General features: G+C 42.9%; 1 protein-coding gene across 2 annotated transcripts in view; it reads right to left on the bottom strand.

The window, feature by feature from the left end:
- The window catches only part of COL5A2 (collagen type V alpha 2 chain), a 386801-nt gene that overhangs the window by 133549 nt on the left and 230393 nt on the right, over positions 1 to 22859 (bottom strand). Inside the window, exons 2-3 of one of the 2 annotated variants that reach the window (XM_073646295.1) lie at positions 6137 to 6358; positions 2065 to 2078 (exon numbers count right to left, since the gene is read on the bottom strand). The exons of the other annotated variant lie outside the window; for it this stretch is intronic. Coding sequence (XP_073502396.1) covers positions 2065 to 2078; positions 6137 to 6358 — 236 coding nt within the window. The remainder of the gene's footprint in view (positions 1 to 2064; positions 2079 to 6136; positions 6359 to 22859) is intronic. 2 annotated transcript variants of the gene reach the window in all.

Raw genomic sequence — 22859 nt, 5'->3', positions numbered from 1 at the left:
CCCCTTTATACAAGGCTGTCTAGAGAAGAACATGTGTGGCGCCCTGCTGCGCATTGGTGCCACAGAACCTAGAGGGGTGCATGGACGGATTCCTCCACAAGAGGCCCTCATAGCATTCACACACCTCCACCTTCCACCTCAGACCACCAGAGGGAGCCCGTTAGGGATATAAATAGGGAAGGTGGAGCTAGGCAGCTCAGTCTGTAAGGAGTTCAGTTACTGTCTAGTCTGGAGTCCACAGAGAATGAAGTCTGTGTGAAGTCTGCTGCAGCCAGAGAGGCTGTCAGGTCAGTCCAGACTCAGAGAGCTCAGATTAGTGAGCCTAGGGCGTGTCGATGCCAAAAGAGCAGTGAAGAGTAGCGAGGCCTACTGCCAGTGTGAAGCCTAGTGAGGGCCCCGAGTGTGGCCGAAGGCGAGTGGAGTAAGCGAGCTACATAGGGGGCAGAGGAGCTAAGCCAGCTCACCCCAAGGCCATATACCGGACACCGGGTCCGTGTCTGCAAGGATCTCTAGGACCAGCAGAAACAACCAGAACCCCTGGCGAACTACATGTCCCAAGAACACCAAAAGCAGACTGTTATACCAGGGTCAGGAATCACTAGGCCCAAGAAACCAGTGAGTGTGATCTCCAACAGAAGGCCCTACCACCAGGCCAGCAGGTGCAAGACAGAGACCAAGTTAGGCCTAGCTCCATACAGGTCATAAAGTTATCAGGTAAGAGGCAAGAAACAGGAGGCCCCACACCCGCTCACTGGGGAGAGTCCTGAAATGCACCCTTCACCCTACAGTGCCCTGGATCATGCCTGAAACACCACCAGTAAAGGTACTGAAGTGAACTGTTGTGAGTGTGCCTATTCTTCTTCTGACCCGGCTGGGTCCCCTCTGTCCTGCATCCCTTCTCCTACGCTGCCCTGAGGCCCCGCTCCACCTGTGGGGAGCCGCACCAACTAAGCTGCCTGACCACTGGCCTCAGAGGACTGTAGCAGCGCTGGTGATCCTCACCAGACACCACGGGTGGCGTCACGAACTTTTCCTATCCCATACACCTTTCCCCCATTATCCCCTTTCCCTTGCTTTTAAGAGTGACCCCAGGGTACGGGCCCAGGAGCCGGCCACCGCGACATCCCCAAAACCAGCAACAAGGCCTGGGCGCCGAGTCCTCCCCATCCCCTGGGCGCGTCACACGCTGCAGACACAGTGGAAGCTCTGGGCCGGCCAAGCTAGTGCACTCATGTCCTCAGATCTGTGGGACCTTGTGACAAGCTTAGCATGTCCCCTTTATACAAGGTTGTCTAGAGAAGAGCATGCTGCAGACACAGTGGGAGCTCTGGGCAGGCCCAGCTCATGCATTCCTCTCATTGTAGCTCTATATACAAAGCGACTACCCACACTGTAGACTGCTCTCTACCTCCCACTTCTCCCAGCACTCATAGTTGAGAGATACGTACTCCAGACTTGGAATATGTGCACTTGGTAAACCATCTTTTTTTTCTGCATGAAAACAGCAAAATAGGGTAATTAACTCTAATACAAAATAAATGCAAATTATATTTTTAGTTTAAAAATGAAAAAAAAAAAAGTAAATAAATGAATGAAACAGTAGTTACTTGTTAACTGCCCTGCAACTTATAAGAGACAGCCTCCACAGATTTGCAGAAGACTCCAGCAGAACTATGTGACAACGTCATCTTAGCCTGTGTCGATCTTATGAATAAACGTGTCACTTTACATTTGCATTAGTAAGCTGTTCTTCTACACAAAGACTTTTGATATTACCAATTTTGACAATCACGTGACAGATGCAATACGCAGAGTTGCAAATACAATAGATTTTCATGCAAGCGGCACGCTGCAGATAATAAGGCTGCGCTGCATAGTTTTTGTAGAGTGGAAACATTAATTTCTAGTATGTTTTTAATGGAGCCTTAAAAGGGTTGTCTCTTTTCATAAAAAAATGAGGCTGTGGGTACCACATTTTACAACGTGTTTACAGCAGAAAACTGCAATAAATATACTAATAAATCAGCAGAACTTTGATAAATTAATCATGCAATTTTAACTCACCTTTAGTCCCCTACCTACAAGGGCAAAAGAAAAAAAAAAGATCATGATGAGACATTACATAAACCAAAATTAAACCATTTAAATATAAAGTACAAAGAGAGAACTGTCTCATTTCTTTATATTTCCAGTGTTCATATTTTAAGCAGATACTGACATCTCCTTGTAATTGTGTATTGGGGTCCTGTTAACATATACAGTACATATATGACCCATAAAAATGTTGTCAGGAGCTGATGCAGCAGTGACTGAACAGGACACAAAAGGGGGAAATATCCTGCAGATGACATTCTGTTGTCTTAAGGTAAACTGCACTTGCTCAGTAATCAGCTGCTTTTTTTCTACAGCCAAAACCTTCACCCTTGGTTGTAAAAATGCTGTGTGTAACATCCAGCTAGCTGCTGCATTTTTTGCTGTGTTTTATAGCCTTTTTCTGTGTGGATTTCATATGTGATTTGTCTACAGTATAAGTATATAAAATTGGTGTCAGTCACCAAACTGATGCAAAAAATCGCTGCAGCACAAATGAAATGTTGCTTTTTTGCAGTTTCTCATTTTATTCAGTAGGTAAAAAATGCTGCAAATTTTTTTTAAAAAGTGCTCAAATTCGCTCAGGAAAAAATAAGCTGTGTGTGCAATAGATTTCTGAAATCTCATAGGTTTTTGTGATACTGTAAAATGCAGCCTCTTATCTGCAAAAAAAAAAATACATGTGAACATGGCCTTAGAATGTACACTCCTGGTGCTTTTATTTTAAATCTTAGGTACATGGCTATATTACAGACTTGTGTTACATGCAACCATGATATATTGCCATAGTCTGCTATCGGCCACACTATACCTTCATGTGCCATGTTACATCGTAGTTTAACAATAACCAAGACTGCATGACATGGGACACAAAGTCCTAACATAGTCCATAATAAGTCTGTGCCATGTGATCTAAATATCAAAAATCATGTCTCATGTAAAATTTTCATTTCTTATTGGGGTTAACCCCTTCCTGACATGATGACTTTCCATTTTGGCACTTTATTTTTCCCTCGCATTCTTCCATTAGAGCCATAACGTTTTTTTTATTTCGATCCACAAAGCCATATGAACGCTTGTTTTTTGCGGGATGAATTGTAGTTTTTAATGATACCATTCATTTACCATACAAATCACTGGAAGAAAAATTCCAAGTGTGATGAAATTGTGAAAATTATAAAATGCTGCAATTTGGGGGGGGGGGGTTACTTTTACTGCGTTCATTGTGCTATAAAAAATTACTTGCAATCATGATTTACCAGGTCAGTACAGATGTGCCAATACTAAACATGTATAGTTTTTAACATAAGGAGGTTGTCCGCTAGAATGTCTAATGGGCAGATTGATTCAAACCTTGGAAATGAGGCTTTCTTCAAATACCTTGCGTTTCCAATGTGCCTGTGATCGGCGCTATCACTCATCCCCATCACGTGACCCCCGGCTGCAGCTGCCTCTGATGTCCGGGGAGGTCACGTCAACTTCTGGAAATGGAAGCTGACCCGGCATCACCGAGGCGGGTCCCAGTCTCCGTGAGTGACTGGTCTGTGGGCGAAGATTCAACGCACGTCACAGCCCAGCATCGCGAACGCTCTCCTGCTCTACTTTCATTAGCAGAGTGCCGAAATCCCACGCGATGCTGGGCTGTGACGTGCGGTGAAACTACACCCACAGACCAGTCACTCACAGAGACTGGGACCCGCCTCGGTGATGCCGGGTCAGCTTCCATTTCCAGAAGTTGACGTGACCTCCCTGGACATCAGAGGCAACTGCAGCCGGGGTCACATGATGGGGATGAGCAGACAGCGATAGCGCCGCTCACAGGCACATTTGGAATTGCAAGGTATTTGACGAAAGCCTTATTTCCAAGGTTTAAATGGATCTACCATTGACGCATTGTAGTGGACAACCTCTTTAAGTGATAAGAAAAAAATGTGAAATTTATAACAAAAAAAAAAATTGCTTGTGTCACTATTTTCCAAGATGTTTTTATTTTTTGGTTTATGGATGTGAGTGAGGGCTTTTATTGCATGTTAAGCTGACGTTTTTAATGGTACAATTTTGTTGTCGATGTGACATTTTGATCACTTATTATTATTGTATTTTTTGCAAGGTTGCCGAAATAAAAAAAACATAATTCTAGCATTTTACATTTTTTCTTTTTACGGCGTTTACCAAACAGGTTAATACTTTTATATTTTGATAGATCAGACTTCTAAGGACACAGCGATGCCATATGTTTATTTTACTTAATTTATAGGCTCCAATTTATCAAGAGCCGCAATGTTCATGCCAGTCTTGATAAGGGGGAGTGTTGGAGTCAGACAATCCTGATTCATTAAGAAGTGCACGCCTTTTAATGAATTAGGTGTACGCCTCTGTGAGCCTCATCACTAAGTCTCTAATCTGGAGTAAAATTTCTGACAACATTTCCTCATCACTCCCATTTTGGTGTAGGTGAGCGAAACTGGTGTGAAAATGCCATAAGTTGGAACATTTTTGATGAGAGAAATGGGGAGTTATTCTAATTTTTATTTAAAATCTTTATTTTTTTCTATATATATTTTTTTAAATTTTACTTTATTTTTTATTGCCTATAATAGACTTGAACCCGCATCAAAAAGGGAACCTGACATTGAACTTATCAGTGCATCCAGTATCAGAAAGGAGTTAAAAGTTTCCAGGATCAGAATAATAATGCCTTATTGTTACGGTCAATAGGTCTTGGAAATTGGATCAGTGGGTGTTCCACTGTCAGCACCTCAATATTCGGCTACTAGGAGAGACTGTGGCTCTGTGCAAGCACTGCAGTCTCCTGAATGGGCAGATTGTGATGTCTTCCTATACGCTGACCTCTTAGTCGTGGCAATGGAAGGTACTGAAGCATTATTCCATTGAAGTGAATGACATAAAGCTGCAGTACGCTGATCTGCTGCTACTAATTAGAGGGTAGATGGCACAATTTAAGCAATGAGTGGTCCGCCGTGCTCATACAAGTGCCATGGCCTCTTTGTAACATATTGATCAGCGATCAATTGTATTGGACCGCTGACAATATAGTATTGATGGCCTATCTTGATAATAGGCCATCAAAATTATAAACAAGGACATCTTTAATTTGCTTTTTTTGTCCACTGACATATTGGATGGATTTTGGTAAAATTAAAAATAATGGTTAGGCAAAGTACATGTTTGCAGAAAATAAAAGAGAATAGCATATTATGCCTCTTGTAATACAAACTTACAAAAAATAGTATTCCTAGTTTCAGTGGTTTCATTATGGGTCAGAGTGTTCCAATAAACCATCAAAAGCTGTCATTGGTGCCAAGTCTGTAAACCTGGTAATACACTTTAAACTAGATTCCTATTAGGCCACACATTTAATGCTTTTTCTAATACCTGTCTTGCGCAATGAAAGTGCATGGTCTTTGCAGCACATTTTTGGACTTAGTCCTTTCCTAATATCTTTCTGCATGCCTTACAATCTAATATAGGGATTGCGAACCATTGTGAATTACTGTGTGTGCCATGCAATACTCACATCATATAACACAAACTGGTATGGGACTTGCATGTTGGAATATTGGGCTTATCTTGGCAGTTGTGTTAAAGCTTACAGTATGTGGTTGCTCTTTCCTAAATTTCTTTTTAGGCACCTGAAAAAACTACAAGTTCTTTGATTTGCATAATGTAATGTCACCAATGACCAATATAACTTAGGTCTTAAATGTAGTTACTTAGTAAGGGAAAAAGGAACCACTAATTGCCATCCATAATTTTATGTGTATGATATCCACTGTGCCAGGCAAACATGACCCATGTGCAAAAAGACTGTTAATCCCAATGAGTTGCTTTTACAAACCCCATTCAGATGTCTGAGACAAATCAAGAAATTTCCTATTTTGTTGTTCACTATAAAATTATGAACAAAAAATATAAAAAAGTGCGTATTGAAATGTGTCACTACAATCAGTATGCAAATACAGTGTATTACACACATTACATATTATCACAACTCATATAATCAACTGAATGGTGGATCTCTTACCTTGGCTATTTGTGCGTCCTTCAGAACTGCCTCTACAGACTGGACAGCATTCTCCAGGAGGAATCTCAGGATTTTCACATGTTGGGACTTCTAGACATGGAACCTCATCACACAGGATGGCACCTCCATCACAGACACAGATTTGGCATGGAGTTGGTTTCCAAACATCTTGGTTCATATAAATTTTATCACCTTGTTTGCAGACAATGCCTTCAACCTCTCCTGAAAATACAAAAATAGGCAGGTTATTTTAACATATAACATAAAATAACAAAGTTGCTATAAATTAAAGCTGATAATGAATATTGGTGATAGTTGTTGCTAAATCAGGAGGACATATTCCAGTAAAATGTATGAAGTACAAACAGAATTATTCTGATTACTCTCACCTTTTCACACGTCCGTATATTTCCGGTACCGGAAAAAACGGCACCTGAGATATCTGTATCCCGTGTGTCTGTGCGTGTTTTACGTGTTGCATCTGTGTGCGGCCTGTGTGCAGCATCAAGATCACACGTACCGGCACCTGGGAATCAGTGGTGTTCGCAAGCACTGGGTGCTAAACGCTGCCCTCATCATGGTTCCCTGTCGACGCTGCGATCAGCACCAGCAGGGACAATGATGAGGGTAGTAGTGTCTGCTCCCGCAGTGTCCCTGTGTAAAAATAAGAATAAAGTAATAAAATCCTTATACTCACCTGTCTGGAGACGTCCCCCCGCTGTAATCCATGTGACTGCACAACAGAGGAGCCAGGGAGAATGAGCCGCTCCTGAGTGACAGGTCTCCACTCCTGAGCTCAGCTCCGGGCCCCCCTCATTCTCCCTGGCTCCTCTTTTAATCGGTTGCATGGATTACAGCGGGGGACACTTAGGTGAGTATAAGGATTTTACTATTTTATTCTTATTTTTACAGTGGGACAGTGCGGGAGAAAACACTACTACTACCCTCATCATTGTCCCTGCTGGTGATGATTGCAGCGCCGGCAGGGAACCATGATGAGGGCAGTGTTCGGCGCATCCGGCGCTTGGGAACAGCGCTAACACAGTCACCAGCAGCCCAGAACTCATGAAGAATCGGTATAATCCAGCAGTATTGTGTGATATATCAGCCATGTCTGTACTGAGGTCACACAGAAGCAGCATCTGCAGTGTGTGAGGTAAGTTTTAGCAGACACATGAGGAAACATGGTGACTACATGAATTTCTGAGGTAATATTGATCAGATATATGATGTAGGAGCTAATACTACACTAGTACATGATGTCTGAGGTGAATGTGGTCATGTCATCTGTAATGTGAGGTGATAACCCCAGTATTATACTCCCTGACACCGCAGACATGTTTCCTCCAGTTCATCCGGTGAGAGAAAGAGAGAAAGACAAGTCTATGTCAGCCCCACCCTCCTCGCAGTAAGACACCAGACAATACTGTGATCCTTCCTCTTAAAGCAGAATCACTCTTGCTTAAAGTCTGTACAGCTATACAAACAAAGCTGCAGGAGTTAAAGGTCCACCTCTCCCAAAGTCATGTCCCCCTCTGCTTAGTGCTCCGGGGGTTTCTTTACTGATGATCTGAACCGGCAACAGAAAGAGCGGTGTCATTGTGCACATCGCTGATGACCCTTTGTTTCAGGGAGGCGGCAGGGGCTGTGGCAGTGACCGCAGCTTCTGCCCCCTGATGACGCTTAGTTTAAGTATCCCAGCATGCACTGAGATTACCAAACGAAGTGTCATCAAAAATTTTTTTTAAAAAAGAGAAGCAGATAGGGAAAAAATAGGTAATTTTTAATTAAAGTATATTAGAAAATAGTTTAGATTATGACATTAAATACATAGGGATTTAAGATGAAAATTAATTTATATGTCGGACCACCTCTTTAAATTCATGGTGATCAGAAGGTTTCTGTACCACTGTATGTGAACAAGAGAAAGGCGAACTTGAACTGTTTGAATTACATTGGTCTGTTATTTTCTTTGTTTAAAGAAAAAAACTTTAGATCCTAAAACTTTGGCAATTTTTATTAATATTTAACCATTGGTTTCCAAAATATATATTTTTTATTTTTTCTATTGACACATCCATATGAGAGCTGGCTGTTTTTTTTTGCAGAACAAGTTGTATTTTGAAATAATGAGGTTTTGGGTACATATACTTTAGTATGTCATGATTATTAGGGTAGAATGGACAAAACTGTAATTTCACCATTTGTTTGTTCTTGCTTTTATTGACTTCTTAGGTCAGTATAAATTGCATGTTAACTAATGTATCAATGGATCAGTACAATTACAGCCATATTAATTGTGTATATTTTTCATCTTTTCTAAGATGGACAAAGGAAAATACAATAATTGTAATTGAGCTTTATTTGTAGTACATATAGGATAAAACCAAGGGTCCTATGAAAAGTCACGTGTTCAGTAGAACAATAAAGCCTTGATACTTACAGATCACACTTTTGTGAAAATATACAGATGTAGCCATATAAATTACATATTAAAGTGCGTACACATTAAAGAGAGACTCTACCTCCTGGAAACTTTTGTCACTATCATTGTCCATAAAAATAGATAAATGCAAAATGAGTTGTCACCTACAGAACCCTGTTTTTTATTCTGCATAAGGAGACATGAGCCATCATTGAGCTGGCAGTCACTTTTTTCTCTTGCATGGGGAAAGGCTGGCTGCCCTGGAGCTTTGTAATAGCGATCACTGATGCTACCTCTAAGCAGTGACCATGCTGTATAAAGCGTACCCTATAAATGTGGAGGATCACTTTAATTTTCAGACTGAACTTTTGCCAGGAATGAGTCCTTGCTGTGGAAGTAATTTATGTCATAGGAACATTCAGCTTATAGGAACATCTGGCCTCCAGAGCAAACATTCTCAATAAAGCCTAACCAAGCTCTTGTGAGAAACCATATTTCACAGCTGAAAACTCGAGCTGGAATGTGTTCCTTTTAACCCCCTCCTATCCACCCCATAGGCTTGCTTTATAAGCAAGACATATTACTTTAGATTTTAACAAAAGGGTAGTTCTCTTCTCCATATGAACTTATTTTCAGTCACAATGCCATCAGATTCTCATATGAGGTTGTAACTGAAACCTTTGGAAGGAAAAGGCTGAAATAGCTGAATACATATGTTTACCGGATTCATCTACTGCTGTATTACTACATACTTTGTTGTGCCTCTGTCCAAGATCAGAGCAAATTCTAAAAATGTCCACATAGGGTTAGCCGTGTGGACCCATCAGCAAACTAAAGATATGGCAACCTCCGTTTTACTAATAGCTTTTTCAGGCTGTAGATTGAGATTTAATTTGCTTACAGCCCTGCATCTTTATCACACAAGAAAATTCTGATGAATAGACAATATCATGATATTACAATAATACACCTTTCCCCTCTTATTTAAGGGTGATTTCCAAAATATTAAGATATCACTTATTCATTACATAGGGGATCTGACCTCTGGAACCCCGAGAATGGGGCTCTGCAGTTCCAACCTGAATGGAGGTGTGCATGTCTGACCTCTGCTCCCATCATTGTCTATGGCACTGCAGAGTACAGTGCTCGGCTATTTCCACTGATCCCATAGATAATGAATGGAGTGGAGAGCAAGCATGCACACCACCATTCAGGTTGGGGGCTATAGATCCCCAATCTTGGCATCTTGGGATCGCTTGAGGTCTCAGCGATTAGACACCCAGCAATAATCAAGTTATTCTCTATCTGACAGAGAGGAGATAACTTGTTTTGTTTTGGGAAAAAACCTTTAAGCGTCATATTAATAAGAAGAGAGCAAATTTCATATTTTGTAATAGACTCTTATGCCTAAGAGTTTCATCATTGTTATGGAAGAAGGAATAAACTATTATGAAGTCTGCATGTTATCCACCATGTGTGCACTAGGTGGCAATATTAAGCTTCTAGCTTTATTCTACCATTCTTTTTCCATAATGCCATTTTGGTGGCTAACACCCAGTCTGCTTTGAATTACTCATGTCTTTTGACTTCATTCCAAGACACTGACATAAAAACTAGGTTTCACAGTAGAATTTTCCTGCACATGTGACTAATCAATGTTCTAGAAGGGAGGAGAAGCTTCAGAATTGCTGACCCAGTAACTTGAATTTGTTAACCATTAACTCTAATGTATCCAGATATATTTTAGCTCTGTATACTAGTGATGAGTGAGCATGCTCGCCACTGCTCGGTACTCGCCCGAGCATCTCAGTACTCGAGTACTTCCGAGATGATTGCGTGGATGCTCGGGTCCCCTCCCTGCATGTTTGACGCTCTTTAGAGTGCCAATGAACATGCAGGGATTGTCTGCCACACACTGTAACGCCGCAGCCATGTTGGTTGTGGCGTTACAGTGATTAGCTGGCCGCACAGCGTCATCCGGTCTATATCAGACCTGGCGCCGCCGTGCTCGTCACAGGCACTCCGGAATCAAGTAGGGAGAGTAGGGAGAGGTGCTGCTGAGTCAGGGAGAGATTTGCTTGTTTCTTAGTTAGTGTAGGTATACTACCATAGATACACATATCCATCTCAACTAACAGTCCTTCTGAGGACTAATCCAGCTGCATAGATATCAGTGCTAGGCAGGAAGGCAGGGTATATAGCAGACTGCAGTGCATATAGCAAGAGGGTCAAATCCAGTTCTGTCTGCTGCTGCTTTTACAGATATTTATAGAACTAGCCCAAGGTATCAGGGGCCAGGAATAATTTTTTTATTTATCTTAATCCTGATTATTTGCTTAAAAAGCAATCCAGAGAACACCGTTTTTCTGCGCCATTTGCTTGTTGGCACTGCAGAATACAGCCAGGTCCTTTCCATATTACAGCGCTAAAAATCCAGCTATTTAAAACTGTGGTTTGTCCATCACACGGATCACATATAATTGCGCTGAAAATTCTGCCATTTCTGGCTTCCATTAAAATTTTGTTTCAGTGTGTCAGGACGTATCACATATAAGTTCGCTCTAAACTCAGCCATTTGGAGTGAGCGTGGGAGATACTGTCCTCCATTTAAAATGGGCAAGGCACGTGGTAAGGGACGGGGAACTGGACGTGATGGTGATGGTGCATGCAGAGGCCACGGCTGTGGGCAAGCTGAAATTGTGCCACAACAAACACCTACATCTTCTCGCCCGACCTTCCTGTCCCAATTACTAGGGGATCGCAGCACATCACTATTGAACCCAGAGCAGTGTCAAAAGGTTGTTGGTTGGATAGCGGGTAATGCTTCCAGTCACTTTGCCACCACCCTGTCTTGCACACGGTCAGGTCTCAGTAGCCGTGAGTCTGGACCGCATATTCCTCACCCTGATCCTCCTTCCTCCCACCATGCCAAGTGCCCAGAGACAACTGATCCCACACTTGGACACTCCGAAGAGCTGTTCACTTTTCCATTTATAGATTCGGACCTCTCACCTGGTCCACTTGAAGCGAGGCAAGAGGAGATTGCATGTAGCGATGCCCAAATATTTGAGCAGTCACAAGAGGTGGACGATGATGAGACACAATTACCAGAATGTCAGGAGGAGGACCAGAGTGCTGAAGTGGAAGACGAGGTGGTGGATGATACAGTAACTGACCTAACCTGGCAGGAGGACATGGAGAGCGAGAACAGCAGCATACAGGGGGGGATGCAGAGCACCCCAACAGGCAGTAAGAAGCAGTGTGTTGGCTGCAGACAGAAGGTGGGCAACCGTTCCTCATAACAACAACACGACGGAAGTTGCCAGTACAACTGTTAGGTCTTCCCAAATCTGGTTGTTTTTTAAAGAGTCTGCCGATAGCCCCAAAAAGGCCATTTGCACCACATGCCAGGCCAGCATCAGAAGGGGTAGCAAAACTACCAGCCTGACCACCAGCATGATCAGGCACATGGCAGCAAAGCACCCAACTTTGTGGGCCGAACCCCAGGGTCCAGGAACAGTGTCTGTGGGTGACAACACTGCTTCTTCCGCTGTTGTGTGTGCAAGCCAATCCCCTGTCCATAGTGCATGTGAAGATGCCTCCAGCCCTGCACCAGTCGTTGCACACTCTCAACTAGCACCATCAGCAAGTATGTCCTTGTCCCAGTGCAGCGTTCAGTTGTCCATACCCCAGTCCTTGCAACGCAAGCGCAAATACGCAGCCAACGCCTACAGGCCACACTACTAAATTCCCACATTTCGCGACTGCTTGCACTCGAAATGTTGCCTTTTAGGCTCGTGGAGACGGAAGCTTTCCGCATCCTGATGGCGGCGGTCATCCCTCGGTACTGGGTCCCCAGCCACCAATATTTCTCCCGGTGTGCCGTCCCCACATTACACAAGCACGTGTCCCACAACATTAGCCGTGCTCTCAACAATGCAGTTACTGGGAAAGTCCACCTAACCATGGACACGTGGACAAGTGCTTGTGGGCAGGGATGGTACATCTGACGGCACACTCGGTTAACATAGTGGAAGCCGGGACCTAGTCGGACCTTGGGACAGAACACATCCTCCCGACGCCGAGGATTGCGGGCCCTAGGTCAATCAGGGTTGCCCCCACAGTCTACAGCTCCTGCACCTCATCCTCCTCCTCCTCTTCAGTCTCCATCTCTGAAATGACCACATCAGTCACAAGCTGGAAGCACTGCAGCACTGCCTCAGCCAAGCAGCAACAGGCTGTGCTGAAGCTAATATGATTAGGTGACAAGCCGCACAATGCAGTGGCATGCATCTCCATGCGCCTCACCAGAAATGTTGCTCCTATTGAGTAACATTTCTGGCAGAAGAAACCCTGTCACTTTCCATAAATTTGATGGGCGGACATAGCCACACCCTATCCTGCCCCAACTCCTTCCCAGCTCTACTCATTTTGGCAGAGCTGTTTGAAACTGGCATGAAAATGCCATGGATGGCAACATTTTTGCATAACCTTGCGTAACTATTCAAAGTATTTTACACTTTGATATATTGAAATTGGTATTGGATGTATTGGTCCAAGGATTTCTGTGCCACTTTTGATTCATTTTTTTCCAATGCAAGAAGTGTATCAGAACAGAGGAGAAGGAGCAGAGTGTTTTCACGTTTTGTAGTCCGAGTTTTTTGGCTGCTCCGCATTATTACCCTGTGAGCCATGCCTCCTTGGTAAAGATCATGTACATGGATTTACAAAAAAAAACAAAACTGGCATACTCAGGATTTGAAAGAAGAACAAAAACTGGTCACTTTTGACCTACTGACGGGTCCTTCAAGGCTTCAACACATTCTGACATATTGCACAGAAAGAGTAATTTTTCACATCACTTCTCGTACACAGTGAGGTTCACAATACTGAAGTCTTTAAGACCAATAACAGAATAAGTCACATAAGAAAATAAATCTATTCATATATTTCTTACATATGTTGTGTTTGTTTGGATTTGAGATAATTTTCCACAGGGCAATAGTGCTAATCAATACCGCCCACCAACCGCCAAACCCCCATGCTCCAACTCCGGCCTCTCGCCGCTGCAGTCTACTGGCCAGATCATGTATTAGGCCACAGCCCCACTATCAGTATTTGGTCAGTATTTGGTCAGTATTCTTTCTCAGCTGTGCGAGCCAAAACCAGGAGTTCGTGATAAATGCAGAATTGGTGACTTGTTTCTATTATACCTTTTCTCTGATTGTTCCTCACCTGGTTTTGGCTCCCACTCCTGAGCAAAAATACTGACCAAATACTGACAGTGGGGCCGTGGCCTAAGGCTTAGTTCACACTAATGTATGAGTACTTTGACCACTCATGTTCACAAATTGTGGATGACAATGGGTTCGTTTGCAGCTCCCTGTATTTGTCCTCATAGACAAATCTGTTATAAGGAATAGTAATTGCACATTGACTTTTCAATAGTACATGTGTGAACAAGACATGAGGAAGGGAATTTCTTTGAAATACAGTAAAAAAATATTTCTGCTGTCACAATTACAGTTCATCACCGATTTATAACAATAAAGGCAGAATTGCAATAAACCTTATATGGTTAAGATATGGGAAAGGAAAGTGATATAGTACATGAAAGATAAACAAGTTCTCTTACATTAACAGAAAATATATTTGTACTAATTCTTAGTAAATAACTTATTTGCCCTCGGTGGTTTTGAAGAATGAGACAAGATTAGATTGCTTTAACGAGAGTAAATGATCTGTCATTAAGGCCTATGTGGACTTCTACATTCATCCAGGCCTGAGTACAGGCAATGCTACAAGCCTGCCTGGCTGGCTGAGCTTTGTGTGCTTAGCACTACTGATAAGACTAGGAATTTGGCAAACATCCAGACTGAAATATCTTCCCCCAGGCCACTATGGGATCATCCAGAAGCCACTATCTCAGAACAGGAGTTTACAGCTATGAGATGTCAGCCTGGTTTCTTTGGATTTCACTCCACATTGCCAAATCACACTTCAGGCCTCATTTAGGCAGCCCTGATTTGAGTGTCATTAGAGTTTTGGATCAGAGTTTCATCAGTGTTCAGTGTATCAGGTTTTACCACCAGTTTCATCAGTAATGTTCACAGATGGATAAATCCATTTACAAAGTTCCTCCTGTACATTACAATGTTAGTCAGGGACGGCACACAGATTGTACACTGATGCCATTCATGTGCTGTCCATGAATTTCGTAGACACATAGACTTGCAAGCATCACTTTCATCTGCTGATAAAAAATCCACTTAGTATGTTTACATCTACGTGAAAAACCAAGGTCTGAATGAGGCCTTATAAAGTATAAGGCCTCACTCTCACATTGCGTGTAAATTATTGATCACATTCAGGAGAGTGGGACGATTTTACTCACTTGTCATCCGCGTACTGTCTGTATGCTATCTGTTTTTTTACTCAGCAGCTATTAATCTTTTTACAGGACCATTATAATTTCCTATGCTACAGAATTGTAATGTATCTGTAAAAATCGGATGCCATTCGAATGGTCCATATGGCATGCGATTTTTTTCACGCACCCATAGACCTGAATTGGCAAATCTCAGCTGTTTTACGCAGCCATACGCAGAATGCTGTGATTTTTTTCCTCAGCCCGATTTCAGCTGAGGAAAAACTCGCAGGAAACTTGTCATATCCAGAAACGCTATTTACCTGTAAATATAGGGACTATCTGCAGGTACATAATGTTTAAGTCCAATGTAGCCAGCTTACTGCAGCAGCAGCAACAGGGAAAATATTAAGTTTTGTTCTCCCTGCAGCAGCTCACTTCCAGTCATCAGGGCAGTGCAGGAGGCTGCTACAGTTAGAGTAAGTTTCACACGGTTAGTTTCACACGTCAGTGTGTCCGGTACGTGTGGTGACAGTTTCCACACGTACTGGAGACACTGACACAGGCAGACCCATTCAAATAATTGGGTCTGCGCACATGTCAGTGTGTTTTCATGGAGCGTGTGTCCGTGTGATCCCCACGTAGACATGTCCATTTTTTGCCGGCAGCACGGATCACACGGACCCATTCAAGTCAATGTAATCACGTATCGCACACGAATGCCATCCGTGTGGCATGTACCAGCACTTGGAAATCAGTTGTACAGTTGGCACTGTTCCCAAGCGTCGGGTGCTGAACACTGCCCTCATCATTGTCTCCTACCAACGTTGCAATCAGCACTAGCAGGGGTTAATGATGAGAGTAGTAGTTTCTGATTCCGGTGTCTCCACCAGTAAAAATAAAAATAAAATTAAAAAAACATATACTCACCTGTCCTAAATGACCCCCGCTGTAATCCATGTAACCGCTCAGCAGAGGAGCCAGGGAGAATGACTCCTGCAGTTAGTGGCCTTCGGAACTGCACTCAGCGAGCGGTGTCCTGTCACTCACTGAGCGCAGCGGAGGTCCGGATGTTACAGCGGGGGACATTTAGGACAGGTGAGTATATGTTTTTTTATTTTATTCTTATTTTTACAGGTGGAGACACTGTGGGAGCAGACACTACGGTGGGGTAGGAGGAGGGTAGCGTTTAGCACCCTGCGCCTTGGAACAGCATTAACTGTAGCGCTGATTCCGAGGCGCTGGTACGTGTGAACCTGATGCGGCACACGTGTGCCACACAAGTGCACACGGACATGGATATCTCTGGTACGGGTTTTTTCTGGTACCAGAAATATCCAGACGTGTGAAACCGGCCTTGCCACTCAATACACAGTGACCACGGCTGTAATGTTGAATGGCAGCCAGTTTCGCACAGGCACTGCACACATACTCTGTAGAGCAGACTGTCAATCACAATATGGTGACTGTAGACTGTAACTGCTCCCCGCACTGCACCGATGATTGGAAGCAAGAGGCCATAGGAAGAACAGAAGTTAATTTCCGCCTGTAGCCACTTTTCCAGTAAGCCACCTGGACAGAACTGAAATGCTATTTACCTATGGATTACTGCTATATCTACAAGTAAAGAGTATGTGCACATGATATCTTTTTCAGGTAAATTTTGCTTGGAATCTGCCTGAAAAAGTGATGCAAATCTACTGCAAAAAATGAACATAATGCACAGCAATGTAAAAATGACTTGTTATGCACTTGTTCAGCCTTTTCACTGATGCAGGGATCAGATATCATGAATCAGTAAGATAAGTAGCAAGTTCGTTCTTCCGGTGGCTTCTGCTAGGAGGTAGCATGCTAATTATAGTTTAAATCATAGAAGAAAAGACTGGTGTCTTAAAGATGTTGTGTGCACATATCCAAATAGTGCTTCTGGACTTTAATTTGGTTGCACATCCTTTGGAATAAATAACTGAAATCAGTCACTTCCTATAGCCATCAACAAGCTTCTTACACCTCTCAACTGGAATTTTGGACCACTCTTCTTTTGCAAACTGCTACAGGTCTCTGATATCTGAAGGGCGCCTTCTCCCAACAGCAATTGTAAGATCTCTCCACAGGTGTTCAATTGGATTTAGATCTGGACTCATTGCTGACCACTTAAAAACTCTCCAGTGCTTCGTTTCCATCTATTCCTGGCTGCTTTTTGAAGTATTTTTGGGGTCATTGTCTTACTGGAAGACCCATGACCTAGGACGCAAACCCAGCTGTCTGACACTGGGTTCTACACTGCGACCCAAAATCCTTTGGTAATCTTCAGACTTCATGATGCCTTGCACAAAGTCAAGGAACCCAGTGCCAGAGGAAGTTAAACAACCCTAAAACATATTTAAACCTCCACCATATTTGACTGTAGGCACTGTGTTCTTTGCTTTGTAGGTCTCATTCTGTTTTCGGTAAACAGTAGAATGATGTGCTTTACCAAAAATCTCTATTTTGGTCTTATCTTTCCACAAGACACTTTACCAGAAGGATTTTGGCTTACTCATGTACATTTTGGCTAACTGCATTCTAGCTTTTCTAGTTCTATGTGTCAGCAGTGGGGTCTTCCTGGGTCTCATGCCATAACTTTTCATTTAATTCAAATGTCGACGGATAGTTCATGCTGACATTCATGCACCCTGGGCCTGCAGGACTGCTTGAATTTCTTTGGAACTTGATTGGGGCTGCTTTTCCATCATACAAACTATCATGCATTGCAACCTTCCATCAATGTTTCTCTGTCGTCCACATCAAGGGAGATTAGCTACAGTGCAATGGGTTGTAAACTTCTTGATTATGTTGCACACCATGAACAAAGGAACATCAAGATATCTGGAAATGGACTTGTAAAATTCAGATTGTTGATATTTTTCAACAATTTTGATTCTCAAGTACTCAGACAGTTCTCTTCTTTTTTTGTTCTCCATGGTAAGTGTGGAACACAATGCAAAGATTGAGTCAACTTCTCCCCTTTTTATCTGGTTTCAGGTGTGATTGTCATATTACCCACACTTGTTACTTGCCACACATGAGTTTAAACGAGCATCACATGCTTGAAACAAAGTTGTTTACTCACAATTTTGTCTTTTCTTCTCTGTTTTTTTGTGTAAATTAACAAGTGAATAACAAAACATGTGTAATTGCAATAATTTTCTGGGAGAAATATTTAATTTTCTGGAACAATTTCAAGGGTGCCAACACTTTTGGCCATGACTGTATGTGCAGTATCTATAAGCTCTCCACTATGCCTCCAAATTCATATGAAGACTGTGGCACCAATCTCTGTATGTTCGATGGTGTTTTATCTTAGAAGTTTCATTTTTAGGAGAGAATATCACAATAGATATTGAGTCTATACTAAATAGCCACACAGTCTCTGTGCACATGGCTTTGCACTCATTTACAGTATTTATCTGATTTTTGTGTAGTTTTGTACATGTTTTTCGTTAGGAAAGTATGAGGTGGGATTTTGAGTTTTTAAACCTAGTTTTTAACACAAATGTCCCAATTCATTGAGACTGGTTTGTCCTCATGAAGAAGTTATATACTTCGGAACGCGTTGACGAATAAAACCAGCGAAATTGGATTAGCATCTTTCATTTTTTTTCCATGGCAGCACAGAACAACCCATTTGTTTCTCCAGTTCTATACATTTATCTCCTTGTGGGTCTGCAGTAGCCTTAAGCCTTATATGTGGTTGTTTGTTCGCACAACCTATCCAGGTGAGCACAATTGCGCGTGTCCTTGGATATTGTTACCCAGATAAGACCCTATTTGCGCTTTGTCTCATCTCTAGTTTCTCTCTATTTTATTCATTAAGACTGGCTTTTTGTATGCCATTCTTAATTAAAGAGAATATGTCAGCAGGTTTTTGCTATGTAATCTGATAGCAGCATAATATAGAGACAGAGAGCCTGATTCCAGCCATGTATCACTTACTGGACTGCTTTATGTAGTTTTGATAGAATCCTTGTCTTGTCTGCTGCAGATGTAGCAGTGCTCAGAATGCTGAGCTGTGTATAGCCACGCCCACATCACTGACTGGCAGCTATCTGTGTACACTGTGCATTATCAGGGAGTACTTGAGAAAGATGCACCAAATTCATTAAGATGCATGTTCCTCTTAATGAATTTAACTGCCATGCTCCTCCACCAGATATATTACTCCAGCTTGATCCTGGCAGAGTTAGCCAGGACTGGCATAAAAAAATTGTGACTTTTCAAGGTGTTTTACAGAATTTTGGCAAAAATACTTTGATTAGGAGAGGCCAAAGTGCACCAAATATTGCGACAGCATTTGTGACCTGCATAGTTGTTGTTGGAGCTGATTCTATGCTGTATAAACGTTTATTAGTTATTGCTTGTTATACAAGTTAGAAAATGAAGTCCAACTTTGAGGCCCCAATCACTCGATACATTAATGAATTATTTCCACAACTGAACAGTATCATTTTTTAACATATGTTTCATACATGCAAACCACTATACCTGCTAAGATACATAACTTCCATGGAATGGAACTACTGCTTTTAGTTTATATTGTGAATCCAGTAAGAGTAAAAGTTATTGGACCTATCAGCTGTTAAACGAGCTGTAGAAAAGCAGCGCTCCTATTTCGAAATTGTATTCAGAACAATTAGTATGTTATTTTCATAATCGCTCAATGCCGCTCCAGTTGTTCCCTTGGGCACACATGATTTTACCAATTTTATAAACTTGCATTTTTGGTGGCGTTTTTTTTTTTTCCATTTAGCTATAGTTTGAAAAAATCCACTGACCCATAAAACACTGCTAATATGCCACAAACAACAATACACTGGCCCACATTTGCTATTGATGTTGAATAGCATTATTTATTTATTATGCTTACTTATATAGCGTCATCATATTCTGCTGCGCTTTACAAACATTATCGGCACTATCCGCATTGGGACTCACTCTACATTCCCTATCAGTATGTCTTTGGAGTGTGAGAGGAAACCAGAGAACCTAGAGGAAACCACGCAAACACGGGGAGAACATACAAACTCCTTGCAGATGTTGTCCTTGGTGGGATTTAAACCCAGGACCCCAACACTGCAAAGCAACAGTGCTAAACACTGAGCCACCCTGTTGCCCATGCCCAACATAAACTTAGTTCAGAGATTCTGTGCACCACTGCAATAAATTTGGTGCATCATCAATGTGTAAATGGATTTGGCACATATAGAAGTCATACTTCTCTTTAATTTTTCAATCTATTAGCTTTAGTAAATTTTTCTTAACTAAAACATTATGTAAGAACCAGCTTATCGGTATGTGGACAGAATGTCATTTTCAGGTGGGTTCGCTCCATAACTGGCAAAAAGTATAATTCTATGCATTACTTACAAGTAACCAAAAATTGTAAAAATCCTAGCAGGTAAGGTAGAAGGTTCACCTACCAAATATCTGACGCGCGTTTCACTGTTGCTTCGTCATTGTATGTAAAAACGACTTGTTGTGCGTGTGTTCAGCCTATTTTAGCTTCTCCTAATTGCCACCTGACCACTCTTCAGGCAGCTCTCATTTGGAAGCTGCTCACTAGTTTATGTATTGAGTTATTTTAGAAAAAAATCCGCCACAAAAATGACCACACGGCCAGCATTTTCCTGAAGCATTGTCTACTACAAAAATTGAGCTGCTATGCTGGCATTTATAAGACATTGTGTGCACATGCCCTTATGGGGAATGTCATATGCTTTCTTGTGAATGCTGCAATCTCTTAAACCTAGAATAAAATTTGAGTCACATAATGATTGCGATTTTTAGATGAGTAGCTTCAGGTGTAGATGTATGTTCACACAGCAGAATTTTTGTGTTGAAGTAGTCAAATTGCAGTTATACATGACCTACATTGCGGCCTATGATGGAAAAGTTGATTGGGATGTGCAACATTACAACCAAAAATTCAGCAGGTCATATGGTCGCGTTGCATTGCATGTCAGGATGAGACCATGTTGGTAATTATTGCTGGAGATTATTGTGAATAAAAGCATTTTATGTAACATTGCAATGTTCATGTCGTGCTGTGTAGCTCTGACTTTATTGCCCCTGAATATTTATGGATAAATTGACTATTGCTATCTAGGGTTACTAGTTGTCAATTTATTCATACATTTCTAGGAGGAATAACAGAGGGACCGCAGAATCTTCCAGAACATTTATTTTACTAAGAATACTTATTAGAATTATATTATCTTAGAGACGTTGGACCAAGGGCAGACATACCGCTGGTGCAGCCAGTGCAACTGCACCAGGGCCCGGAGGGTCAGTAATAATGAGGGCAATCTGGCCTGCTTCTTGGACCCCCAGGTTCTGGGGGGCCCATGGCCAGATTGCCCTCATCATGTGTTGCGGGCAGGGAGCGATTCCTCCAGCTCCGCTGCTGACAAGAGGAAAATGGCAGCAGAGCTGAGGGTTTTGTCCTCTGCTTCCTGCCCGGCGCTTTCTCCCTGACACAGGCTCACGCAGCTTGATGACGTCATCATGCAGCGCGCGCCTGGGTCCGAGAAAAAGTTGCCGGCAATGAGGATGCTGCAGGGGAATGAGCAGAGAGGTAAGTTGTTTATTTTTTTTATTTTTTACTGATACACTGGGGAGAGGTCCAGGAGAATGAGGGGAGGTGGGGGAGAGCAATAATTGGGATGGTGGGGATGGGGAGAGCAATGATGGGGATCGTGGGGATGGGGAGAGCAATGATGAGGATGGGGAGAGCAATCATGGGGATGGGGAGAGCAATGATGAGGATGGCGGGGATGGGGAGAGCAATGATGAGGATGGTGGGGATGAAGAGAGCAATGATGAAGATGGTGGGGCTGGGGAGAGCAATGATGGGGCTGGGGAGAGCAATGATGGGGAAAGCAATGATGTGGATGGGGAGAGCAATGATGGGGATTGTGGGGCTGGGGAGAGCAATGATGGGGATGGGGAGAGCAATGATGGGAAGAGCAATAATGGGGAGAGCAATGATGGAGATGGGGAAGGCATGATGAGGATGGGGAGATTAATGATGAGGATGGTGGGGATGGGGAGAGTAATGATGAGAATGATGGGGATGGGGACAGCAATGATGGGGCTGGGGAGAGCAATGATGGGGAGAGCAATAATGAGGATGGTGGGGATGGAGATCATTGATGAGGATGGTGGGGCTGTGGAGAGCAATGATGGGGATGGGGAGAGAAATGATGAAGACGGGGAGAGCAATGATTAAGATGGTGTGACTGGGGAGAGCAATGATGAGGCTGGGGAGAGCAATGATGGTTATTGGGAGAGCAATGATGGGGAGAGCAATAATGGGGATGGGGAGAGCAATGATGGGGAGAGCAATGATGAGGATGGGGAGAGCAATGATGAGGATGGTTGGGATGGAGAGCTATGATGAGGATGGTGGGGATGGAGAGAGCAATGATGAGGATGGTGGGGATGGGGAGAGCAATGATGAGGATAGTGGGGATGGGGAGAGCAATGATGAGGATGGTGGGATGGGGAGAGCAATGATGAGGATAGTGGAGATGGGGAAAGAAATGATGAGGATGATGGAGATGGGGAGAGCAATGATGAGGATGGTGAGAATGGGTAGAGGAATGATGGGGCTGGGGAGAGCAATGACGGGGGTTGCTGGGAGAGAGCAATGATGGGGGTGCTGGGACAGAGAAATGATGGGGTGCTGGAAGAGAGCAATGATGGGGTGGTGGGAGAGAGCAATGAAGGAGGTGCTGGGAGAAAGCAATGATGGGGGTGCTGGGAGAGAGCAATGATGGAGATGCTGTGAGAGAGCAATGATGGAGGTGCTGGGAGAGAGCAATGATGGGGGTGCTGGGAGAGACCAATGATGGGGTGCTGGGAGAGAACAATGATGGGGGTTTCACTTTGCT

This window comes from Phyllobates terribilis, unplaced genomic scaffold, assembly GCF_046119375.1.
Source record: "Phyllobates terribilis strain yellow unplaced genomic scaffold, ASM4611937v1 Scaffold_9__5_contigs__length_417890890, whole genome shotgun sequence".
NCBI classification, from domain to species: domain Eukaryota; kingdom Metazoa; phylum Chordata; class Amphibia; order Anura; family Dendrobatidae; genus Phyllobates; species Phyllobates terribilis.
The sequence above is the reverse complement of the archived record's forward strand: the minus strand, read 5'-3'. Positions and strand labels throughout refer to the sequence as shown.